Source organism: Mustela putorius, unplaced genomic scaffold, assembly GCF_011764305.1.
Source record: "Mustela putorius furo isolate JIRA1106 unplaced genomic scaffold, ASM1176430v1.1 tig00000698_pilon_pilon_pilon, whole genome shotgun sequence".
Taxonomy (NCBI): Eukaryota; Metazoa; Chordata; class Mammalia; order Carnivora; family Mustelidae; genus Mustela; species Mustela putorius.
In genome coordinates, this window is record NW_025421449.1 from 8097640 (window position 1) to 8109709 (window position 12070).

Below are 12070 nucleotides of genomic sequence, written 5' to 3' on the forward strand. Positions count from 1 at the left end.
GCATCCTTGTGTGTGCGTGCCTGCGTACACCTATCCTGATGGCAGAGGAAATGCTCTCCATCCTCCCAACAGACCCTCATTGCTCCAGATGCAAATCCCCCCTCAAACCACTGGCTTATGTATACAGAACCCAGCCTCCACTCCACGACCCACTGTTCACCCCCCACTTCCCAACAGTCGAGGCCTGGAGAAGCCCCAGGAAACATGGCATCCCTCTAAGCAAAGGCATCATAGACCAGACAGCAGGCCTCCCCAAGGGGAAGGCAGTTGGGGACTCACCAGGACTCTGCCAGTCAGTGTCTGGGCAGATATCATCACCCCCGCCCAGTCCTTCACAGAGGTCATCCAGCCGACCTCAGCTGCCACTGCCTCCTCTTTTTCTTCCACTGGCTTGAGAGTGCCATCCGCCTGGCTTGAGCCATTGTTAATCTTCTGGGCCTCCTGGCAACAGAGAGAACAGGGTTGAGAATAGGAACCAACTGGGTTTATTAAACACAACCTACCCCAAAGAATCAAAGTTGGAAGGGTCCTGGCTGATGTGGGAACTGGCCTGAAAATACAAGGGGCAGGGAGATGGAATGCATGATGGCTTTGGATTTCTTTTAAATCTTTTTCTTAAAGCATCTTTTCTTTATTTTCTCTTAAAATATCTTTGTGAAAGAAAGAATGAAATTGATCTCTTTCCACTTTAAAGGGAAAAACAATCACGAAGCTCAGGCTGGAAATCATCTCGTCTAGGGTCGGGAATAACTATGAAGGAGGTGAGGTTGACATGCTGTGGTCTCCACCCACCCAGCCTTCCTATCCAGCTCACAGGAGTGCTCGATCTTTCTTAAGAAAATCCCCAACTCCTCATCCCGATCTGTGTAGTTCAAAAAGAACTGAAGGGGGGGGGGGCGCCTGGGTGGTTCAGTGGGTTAAGCCTCTGCCTTCGGCTCAGGTCATGATCTCAGGGTCCTGGGATCGAGCCCCGCGTCGGGGTCTCTGGTCATCGGGGAGCCTGCTTCCCCCTCTCTCTGCCTGCCTCTCTGCCTACTTGTGATCTTTCTCTCTGTCAAATAAATAAATTAAAAAAAAAAAAAAACAACTGAAGGCCCACAATGGCTCTAGGAATAGAGACTGATTAATTAGACCATCCCATCCCTTAAGCAAGAGCAATTGAACCAGTGATGGTTACATGACCCATGCCAACCCAATACACTTCAAGCCTGGGACTTTTGCTAGAAAGAGTAGGAAAGGTAATCCTTCCCTGAGAATGAAGCCACCACAGAGGAAGCTATATAAGTTACAGAATACGGATGTCATCATTTGAACATCTGAATCCAGCTGTGCCTGAAATCCACACCAGACCTTTTTAATTACAAAAGAGAATAAATTGTGGCTAAAAACATGCTTGAGTAAACAAGGTTGACTTCCTCAGATAAATGAGCCCCACATGGGGCCCTAAATCACATGCTTTTATATGCAATGTGTCCTCTGCCTACTTCTCCCAGAGAGGGTCAAAACTTATTCCCTCGCCTCCCTCAAGTCTTTGCTCAATGAAATCTTCTCAGGCCACCCTTGGAAAACTCCACCTTGCCTTCCAATAGCACCACCTTTCTGTTTTATTTTTCATTCACTGTGATACTCATTGAGTATCAGCCCCTTCCTGGGCCTACGAGTGACAAACAAAATACAGGACACCCAGAGAAAACTGAGTTTCAGATACAATACAAATTTTTTACATGACACATAGCTATACTAAAAATATATTCTATAACACACATATTTAACTGGGCCCCCTACTTAAATATCCACTGAGATTATGTTTGCAGGTACAGATGAAGAAAAAGATGTTGGGCCAATTATGTTCACCCTCGAATTTAAAAGCTTAGAATCAAATTTCAAAGCAAACACACTGTGAGTTGGAGCAAGGGAGAGAAACCAAGGCAGACGTGAAAAGCTTGGTCTGCAGGGAGTGGGGGTAAGGCAGAGTGAGGAAAGGAGAGCTGAGACGCACGGGATGAGTCATCCTCCTGGGGACTTGCAAGCAGGCCGGAAGCTACTCCTGACGCACGGTTCTCCCCTTCCGGCCTCCATGGGCTCGAGGGAAGTTGAGAAGCCAGTAGGCGCCTTAGCAGCACTGGGGGCTCATGCTGTCTCTCCTGGTGTGTGAGGTTCCCAGGAAACTAGAACAATGTGAGAGGAGGCCTGTGGGGAGCCCCAGGGTGGGCCTGCTCAGGGCCACCTACTTACACCTGTGGACTCTGCCACCCAAGCCACCTAAGGCCAGTCTCAGTGGCCTGGTAGGACCCCGAGCCTTGACCACGTGGAGATTCTGCTGGTGTAGATTCAGCTCTCCTGCCGCATGGGACCACTGGGACCCCGCACCCCCTATGATGGGGACACTATGGCCTGCCGCATAGATGTTGGAGGGATTAACCAGGGTCCAAAGGCAGACAACACACTTTCAGTTCATTAGCCCTACCACCTCCTGCCTCTCCTTGAGCCACTGGCACTAGAAAGCAGTGATTCTCAAGTTCGAGTGGGCATCAGAACCACTCAGAGGCCTCATTAAAACACAGTGCTGGGCCCCGTGTCGGAACCTACCGATGCTACCAGCCCAGGAACCCCACTTTGAGAACCACCATTCCTAATCATGTTGGCACGGCTTAATCATCCCTGCCTGATCTAAAATGGGACACGGACCTGAACCCCCAGCTCTTTCCATGCCCCTCTCTTCACCGGAAACAGAACACCACCTGTTTCTTTCAGAACCCAGCGTTGGGGGTGGACAAGGGAGTGGTGGGGGCAGGGCAAAACCCTCAAATCAGAGGCTCTGTGTCTCCTTCCAAGCAATGTCCACCACACCCCACCCCAGCGACCTGTCAGAGCTGGTCCACAGCCACAGGCTGCTCCTCAGCCCAGGAGGCTCAGGCTCCACAGCCACCTGGCAAACAGGCAGACCTTGGAGGAGAGAAGCCGCCTGGAAGGGGCCAGGAGGCAGGGAGTTCCCCCCCCCCACCCACCCAGTCCCAGTGGTTTCAGTGCATCAATAATTCAGAGCACAAGAGGTATACTACAGAGAATGCCCTTTGCCAGCCCTCTTAACTATTGTTTTACAAGGCATTCATTACTTTAATTACTTTATGATAGGCCAGGAAAAACACAGACTAAAGAAAGATAATGCCCGTGTTATTATTTGTTTACACTAGATGCTGTGGGCTTAATTATGACAGTGGGAGGCAGGCCTGGGGGAGCAGCAGGACAGCAAGGAGGCTGGGGCTCTGGGGGGCCTGCTGCCCGCCGGCCGGTGTTGTCACCTTTGGCCTCCTCCAGCCAAAGCATCCCTTGCTAGCAGCAGGTACAACCCCTTCCTCCAGAGAAGAGAAGGCAGAGGCCTGGGGAGGCTGTGTCTTTGTGGAGACACACTGCAGGGAAGGAATTGTAAGGGACAGTGCCCAATACGACAGTGACTGGCCATCACTTATCAAGCCAGAACAGGATGCCATCAACCAAAAATTGAGTGCTTTCCGTGTACAATCTTGCTTAGAGCTTACGATAATCCAGCAGGCAGGTGGAGTTCCCCCATTTCACAAACAACGTGACTAAGAGCAGGTATTGCTTACAGGAAGGCACAGAGCTTGAGAGGGCTGGAGGCAGACTGCCCACCGGGGCTTGGTCAGCTCTACCCCTGACGAGCTCACGAGCCTCACCTCCTCCATGTAAATGGGGATCAGCAAGCCAACCCCAGCAAGACGGCGGCGAAGCTTCTGTCAGATAAACCATGTACAGTGTTTGGCCTGGTGCTGGGCAGCCAGAGTCCCCAAGACAGAGCACCCACGGATGGGACTGGTTGCCTCCAAGGAGAGTCAAAACTGAACGACATTGTTTGGTGGCACTGAGAGGGACGCGAGTGGACCCTGGCGGGACACTCACCAATCATGGAATGGAGGAGAAACGAGTAGAACTTCTAAAAGCTATGATTTTTCAGTGAAGCAAGGGGCCCTTGGCAGGGAGGGCGCGATGACTTCTGGAGGGACTCCAGCCACGTGGCACCCCCTAGGACAGTGGGGGCAGGGATTCCTACAAAGAGTGGGCCCGCGACCAAGGGGCCTCTTAGATCCCTTCTGATTCTGAACTCCATCAGATCAACCTCCCACGCAAGATGAGGAGACTGAGGGCCCGAGGGAGGCTGCCTCCTGGGTCCTAGGACACTCCTCTCTCTCCTATGAGGAGGACCATGCTGGGGGTGGGGACCAGTGGGCAATGGTGCTTTGCTGAGTGGCAAAGAGGGTGTCCATCAAAACTTCCACCTCCCACAGCAAGAAAGACTCAGCGGCCCTTCCAGGAGGGCTCCTAAGCAGGAATCAGGCTCCCTGGTATCAGGAGAGGCCTGGCCCTGATCCCCACTCACCCTCCAGGAAGACCACGGTGTGCAGGTCCCTCTGTGCGTGTGGGCATGTGTGTGAGACAGAGAGACCCCACAAGCTACAGGCTCCAGCTACCCTAGCCTCAGACAGGACACCAGAGATTTTCTGAAATGGAGAGAAGGATGCCTGAGGGAGAAGAGAAGAACGGGGAAGGAGGAGGAGCGAGAAAGAACAAGACAGGAGCGTGTCCTGGAAGATGCAGATCTGGCTACAGCCTTCCCCTTGAGAAAGGGGCTTGGTCTTAACTTCAGAGGCCACTCCTCCCTCCAGCTCTGCCCACTCACCCCAGTTGAGTCTTCCGGAAAACAGGCCACAGCTGCCTCCTGCAGACAACAGGGGACATCTAATGCCAGTGCCCAGATGGCAGGGTGGGGAGGGCCACAGGGCAACAGTACAGGTCCAGGGGTCTGAGGGCCCGGTGGACCAGTCCCTTCCTGCTGCCTGCTCACACAGGAATCTCTCGCCGGCCTCACCCCTGCTGTGCCTTCTCCCTCTTCCTTCAAGCAGCATGTCCCTTGGTGACTTCCTGTTGGCGTGGCCACAGAGGGCCTCAGTCCTCCTCTGTCACCTGTGGCCAAAGGCCCAACCAGACCACACTTGCCTGGTGCTCCCTACACAAGAGCACATGTCTGTTGGATGCTCAGGCATTTTTTCCGATTCGTAAGATCCAACACCCCAAAGCCTCAGAAGGGACCTCAGTAATCCCTTCAGATGCCAACGCCCCTCTCTATACACGTGACAACACCGCAGGCTGGAAGGGAAGCCATGGGCCTGGTGGCCCCCACCCCCGCCCCCTCTCTTGCTCTTACCCTTGCTGCTTCCTGGGCAAGATGGTGCATCCTCTCAAATCCAGCCCAAGAGAACCAGCCACTCCCAACCACATCCGTCCACTGCACCAGCCTGCAACCTGGAGGCTGGGTGTTCCTGGGCCTGGCAGAAACTACTGGGCCAGGCTTTGCATGGAGGGGCCGTGGCAGGGAGTAACCTTTCTTGTCTTCAAAGGGCCTGGCTTTCCCCAGCCATAAGAGCAGCCCTGGCCCAGTGCTGGAGAACAAGCACATTTTACTCCCAGGACCTCCCCACCCCCAGCCTCCACTCTTCAGTTTGGAGTACCCTCTCCATCTCCCATCCTTCCTGAACTGTATACCCAGCATACTGCAAACTTCAGGTGTGGGGTGTGGTAGGAAGAACTCTGAGAATCAAAATACTCAAATCCAAGTCGAGCTTTTCTGGACGGCCTTAGACAAGTCCGTTCATTTCTCAAAGCCTCTTCTATAAACAGCAATGAGTGCTGCCTTGTCATCTGATGAGTGGAGCACAGCACTCAACTGTCTTATGGGGGGTGGTGATGGTGGCATTGCCTTCCTCTGGTTCGGACAGGAAGCAATACTGCTCTGGAGAAAGGAGTCCCAGGCCCCCCAAGCCAGGCCCTGAAGAACACATGGCTCAGCTCTCAGATCCCCGCCCAGCTGTATCTTGCAGGGCAGGGCCCCCATTATCTCCCTGAGCCCCAACAGGATGTTGGAATTGCCAAGTCCTGCCAGGTGGCCCACTATGCTGGCCCCACCCTCCTGTGAGCTCCTGACGCACCTGCTCCTGCCTGGCTAGGCTCACTCATCCTGGGGTACACTTACACCCACACCTGTCGGGCTGAGCCTGGTGCCAAGGCCACCCCAGGCACCACACCTGCTGGGTGACTGCAGAGGGGAGGGGGGGGTCAGCCACTGGGAGGAATCCAGAGTCCCCATGCCGCTTCCTGCTGGGGCTGCCCCCAGAAGCTCCGAGTCTGCCTCGGTTTGATTTCATCTCAGCAATCCAGACACCAGCTCCTCGTCCCAGATCTGGGAAGTGGCTTGAACAGTGCTCATCTGGGAGGAAAACTACTCTTAAAAATGTAAGTCAGATCGTGCTGGTGCTGTGCCAACACCCTCCTGTGGCTCCTCGTCCCACTTGGAGGACAAGTCACAGCCTTCACACAGTCCAACGCACCCAATCTGTCCGCGCCTGCCGCCATCCTACAAGTCTCCCACTCACTCACTCTCTCCAGCCACGTCAGCTTCCTTGTGCTGCCAGAATGTTCCAGACCCATTCCCATCTCGGGCTCATTGCACTGGCTGCTCTTCCTGCCCCCAGAGAGCCCCACGGCTACTTGCCTCACCACTCGCAGGTTATCATCACCTTATTTACTGACAGCTTCCCTGCCCGCCCTGTCAAAAATGACACCCACCCCACACTGACCACCACTGCCCCCCAACTCTATTCCTCCTCTGGGCAGTTATACCACTAGCCTGCCTGCTTCAGTCCTCTTTCACTGTCTGTGAACCCCATGAGGGAAAGACTCAATATTCCTTTGGGTCATTGCCGTGTCCTCAACGGTGCAACGCGGTGAGCTCCGTGGAAGCACCTTCCCCATCTTGGTGAGAGACAGGAGCCAAGGGTGGGAAGGAAGGAAGGAAGGAAAGAGGGAGAAGAGGGAGGCAGAGAAGGAGAAGAGCTGCAGCACATGGGAAGTCAGTTCCTGGCACGCACAGCTTCTAGAACAGGTAGGATTATGGATCAGTAGTAACGAGACCACTGCTGGCGACCGTGGTGGAGCCTGAACACAGTAACTCTGTACTGAGGCTATGTCACAGTGGAGGGCCTATGGCCCAGGAAGACGCAGTCAGACTTTGAGCCCAGCTGTCTGACAGCAAGAAGAGGTGAGTGCCTGTCCTGACGTCCTCCCAGGGAGACCGTGAGGAGCAAACGGGATCAGATGCATGGAAGGACTGTGGGCCACCGCAAAGGGCCCGTGAGAGTTTAGAGTCATCACGAGGACTCAATCTGCCCCACTCCAGGGTATCGCATGGACAGCAGAGATCCTTCTGCGAGGTCCCTGTGCCTTGAGAGGGTGGTTAAATCAAGGACAGAGACACACGGTTCCTTTCTTGGACAAAAACCAGCTTGGAGCCAAAGACCACCCTTCGTGGAGCAAATGCATCAAATCAGAAATGAGCACGGCCAAGCTGACAGGCCGCGAAGCCTTCCTCCTAAGCACCGAGGTGCCCGACACAGATGTGGCCGGAGGAGGAGATGCAGGTGATCCTGAGTCCTGCAGGGCCCAAGGCACCTGCAGGGGAGGAATCAGACATGGACCCACCTCCCCCACCATCCCTGGGGGCCCGGTGGAGTGGGGTGGAGGGGGGACTACAGCAGGGGCAGGAGCAAGCTCCATTCCCAGAAATCCCAGGCCTCTATCCTCTGTCCAGAGCCTTGCACCAGGGGATATTTCCTGGATGCTCAGCTTCCCCAGAGCTGTGGGGGAAGGACGGACTGGAATGCCCGGTCTGTCCTCTCCCTCCTGGGTCTTACAGGGAGTCCTACTCCATCCTCACGTTTCCCTGGTCACCATCGGAAACTCATTTCCTGGAGTCTGTTGAAAGATGCTGTTTCTGAGTTATCCCTTCCCCCTTCCCGGAACCCCAACTCTCACCCCATCTCCAGCGGCAGCTCCCCACCTCTCCTGCACCCTCTTATCCTTGAAACTGACCCAGCAGCCCCCTGCGCAGTGGCCCTCCGCTGAGCACAAAGCAGGAGACCTTCTTTCCCGCTGGAGGACTAGGGGCGGGCTCCAGGCTGGAAGGTCCAAAGCTGTCGCTCGAGCTCCACCTTGCCCGGAACACGCTGTGCCGCCCTGAGCAGTCACCCAGCCTCTCTGAGCAGAGCCCTCTTGTGAGAAATGAGAAGGAGCTAGGCAGTTCCTGGGGACCCAGCCTCATGTATTCTGTGAGGCACCCCAGGGGGTCAGCAAGGGAGGGCAGAAGAGGCAAGACCCCTGCCCCCCCGCCCCCGCCCCGTGAAAATCCAAGCATCTGCACACTGAGCCTTTTCTCCTCTGAGGGAGGTGTTTCCTGTGGGGAAGGAAATGTTTAAAATCCACTGAGTAAAAGTCGATAGACCCATTATAGCTTTGAAAAGATGCTTTATTTCAGGGTGCCAGGTCATGATCCCAAGGTCCTGGGATGGAGCCCCACATCGGGCTCCCTGCTCAGGAGCGAGCCTGCTTTTCTCTCTCCCTCTGCCTGCTGCTCCCCCTGCTTGTGCTCGGTCAAGCTCTCTCCCTCTCTCTCTCTCTTTCTCTCTCTCTGTGTCAAATGAATAAACACAATCTTCAAAAAAGAAAAGAAAAGAAAGAGAAGATGTTTATGTCATGGCAATGATTATAGCATTCTGGGGGCACAGTCTGGCCTAAGACCCAGAAACGCCTGAACGTCAGTATCTGTAAATGCATGGGGCTCCCGGGACCTCCACGCAGGCCACTGTCTGTGTTCCTCCACCTGAGGCCTAAACGCTGGAGAATGGTCCTCCAGACTCCCCTGCTCCTTCCAAACAGGCCAAGAGGAAAACCCTTCACGGCAGCCTCTCTCACATCCTGGGCGTGTGGCTCAGCACGGGATTTTCCCAGGTACTGATAATCCTGTGTATTAGGGATCAGACCGATTACCTAAAGCAGCTCAGACAAATAAAGCATAATGTGGGCACCACCAGCTGGGGTGTTCCTGACACGAGCTCTGCACAGGGAGGAAAAGGAAGAGGGGCTAGCCCTGACCTCCAGCGGTGGGGGAAGCAGGGCAGCTGAGGATCGGGGCCCCACCTAGAGCTGGCGTAAGCTCCAGGTGAGAAGCTCCAACTATCCGACCCCTCTCTTGCAGGTCAGAGCCTCCCCTGCACCCCACAGGGCTCCCCATTTGCTCTCCGGGACCCCACATGTGCAGGAAGCAGCACATTGCCAGAGGGCCCTACCCAGCAGTTATGCCCTCTGCCAGAACATACAGGCTCCACCTCCGGGGAAGGAGTAGGGCGCCTACAGACTCAGGTCATAGGAGCTTTAAAAGAAGCTCAGACAAAGCCAAGTGCTCTGGGATGTCAGGAAACCACCCGAGTTTCCCAGGGTTTCTCCACCGTCATAAGCTACTTCATCAACACAGGCATTTGTAGCTATAGCTTCCTGGGTTCACTGGCCAGTTTCTCACGCCTAGGAGCCCCCTGGGCTGTGTGTGAATAACCGCTCTTCATAGGTCTTTGTGGGAAAAAAGGTGACAGCAGAAAAAGGCTGGGTGACCTTTAACAAGGCACTTAGCATCTTTGTGCCTCCGGTTTCTTTGTCTCAAATTCAAAGAGGCTGTGTAAAGGCTCCCCAAGGCTCTGTCTGGCTTGCAAAGCACCCGACCCTGAGGTCTGGATGGCAGGCCCCTGGCTTGCACGTGTCTCTGAATGCGAAGGGCTGGGGGAGCAGAACGCCCTTTCCGACCCCTGCCGGGCACACACAGACAGCTGCTTGCCAGTCTCCCAGGGACTGAGGAGGGGCTGGCCCTCAGGAAATCCTACCTTCCCTCCCGCTCCCACAGGCCAAGTCCTCTACTGGCGGTTTTATACCATCTTATTTAATCCTCATAGTAAGGCTGTAAGGTAGGAATGTCATGAGACTCAGAGAGGCTGAGTAATTCCCAAGATCACTCATCTCGTAAGTGGCAGCTCTGAAATTTAAATCCAGTCTATTCTAAGCCTAAAGGCCACGTTTTTCTTCTATTCCTTGCTGCCTCGGGATAAGCAAAATGTACAAGGAAGAGAAGGCATCTCCTCATAAAATGCTGCTTATTACTACTGCTGAAACAATCATCTTATACCCCGTGGCTTCCAGCAAACACAATCTTGCTGTTCACACATCTAAATCTAGTCACGCCTTGTGCGGAGGGGGAATTGGAGAAATGACCCGGGGAAGGGAATTCCAACCGAGGAACAGAGTGACCCATGGGACACAAGGTCCCCTAGTGAGATATGTTCTCAAATGGCCATATTGGCTGCTTAAACCTGAAAGTTAAGCCCCAACTTTTAGGACGAATGTATATATCTCAGCCAGTACTCAGCACACACAAACTAACTAATAATCTCCTTCTCCTGCAACTGGCTTCACAAATGAGAACATGCTTGACAGTCCAGAGTTCACCACTGGGGCCTCAGAAACTGGAAGTGTTTTAGCAGAGACCCCTGCTCTGATACCTCAGCAGAGTGGCCCAGGCTGGGTCCAAGGGGGTCTGTTCTGCAAAGACATGGCCTGTGTCTGCCCTGGGAGAATGGCTCATTAACCACCTAGATGAGAAAACTATTACAGGGCGTAAGTCAGAAGACAAAAATCACGTCTGTTTTCTAGTTGAGGAATACTTTGTAATCACACTAGGCAAGTCAGGCATTTTTCCTTCAAGGAGAGTACTCAAATCCCCTCCAAAAAATTTTGTTTTAGTGAAATGAATCTCAGGGTCACAGAGCCATAGAGGTCAAAGTTGCAAGGCACTTCGGAACTTGTGCAGTCTGATTTTATCCCTTCAGAAAGGAAGGGCCAAGGGTCACGGAAGGGTAGGAGACTTTCCAAGGCAGCCTGTTCGTAGAAGAGACTGTGAGACTGTGTAGAATCCCACGTGGCCGAGAGACGGCACGAGAAGCGTGGGAGGCAAGGGTGTTGTTAGAGAGCCAGAGTCGGCCTCCTGACTGTCCCTCCTACCCACTGTGCGATCTAGAACCCCATCCTAGCTCCGCTTTCTCACTGGAGAAACAGGCTCACAAATGCCTTCCTCGAAGAATATCTGTGAGTCCCAGCCATCGGACAAACACAGAGCAGGAGAGGAGGGGTCAGTAAACAGTATTACCAGCTGAGTGACAGACCAGGCGCTTGTATGGCCTTAGAAACAAGCAGCTCAAGGTCCACAGCTAACAGAGCTGACCAGGATGTGAATTCTTATTTTCCAAACAGCAAACCTCAATTCTGTCCACTTCACCAAAGCGGAGGCCAAATCTGGCTTCTAGTCAAGACAGACCGGAGATGCATAACTAAGACCCACAGGAAATCCAAAACTCTCTTTTTCGTAAGAGAAGGCAGAGATCTCCATATCGCAGCCAAGTTAACTTTTATGGCTCAAGTTGGTTGGGGGGGAAAAGGCACATGAATCAAAACAGGGATGTGGACGTGGTTGGGGAACAAATGAATGGTACCCGAAGACAAGGCATTTTACACAGTTGACAGACCAGTTCACCTGGTAGGGGAGTGTCAGGGACTATTCCTCTCTCTCACCTTCCACCTGGCTTCCTAAAAGCAGCCCAACACCATTTGGACTGTCCTCTTCCAGAGGACTTACTGAGAGGGAGACAGTAGAAGGTCAAGAGGGGAGAAGCAGAAGGAAGGGAGCCCATCGCCACCTGTGGATCAGGAAGCGGACCGGGCCCCTGTGGGCTCGGCTCTCACTCTCCACAGCAAAGGATCCTGCGAGGTTGGCTCACAGGCCCTCTGGTCCCAAGGACCATGCATGTTGGGCCACACCACAGTGCCGCTCCAGGAGGGAGTCTGGAAATGAAAAGCAATAGCATGGCGTAATGATGTATGTCAGGGAAGGATGGCCAACATTCCTCTCCAGGGAAGAACTGTCCTTTTCTTTGACATTATGTCATCACTCCTTCGTTGGGTATTAATATGCCCTTTTAATGAAATGACATGATGGTAGAGCTGGCATCTGACAGTTTCTTTTTTATGTCCATGCTTCTCAAAATAAAAAGCTGGCAACCTTGGGATAGTCTCTATGTTCTTAAGCGTAACTGAGTAGCCCATGTAAAGTCTAGGAACTGCTCAC

At 53.5% G+C, this 12070-nt stretch overlaps 1 protein-coding gene across 25 annotated transcripts in view; it reads right to left on the reverse strand.

The window, feature by feature from the left end:
* KCNMA1 (potassium calcium-activated channel subfamily M alpha 1) overlaps nt 1–12070 on the reverse strand; it is a 730733-nt gene that overhangs the window by 512044 nt on the left and 206619 nt on the right. For all 25 annotated transcript variants that reach the window (XM_045083539.1, XM_045083521.1, XM_045083540.1 and 22 more), the window contains exon 2: nt 280–441. In XM_045083539.1, the coding sequence (XP_044939474.1) occupies nt 280–441 (162 nt within the window). The remainder of the gene's footprint in view (nt 1–279; nt 442–12070) is intronic.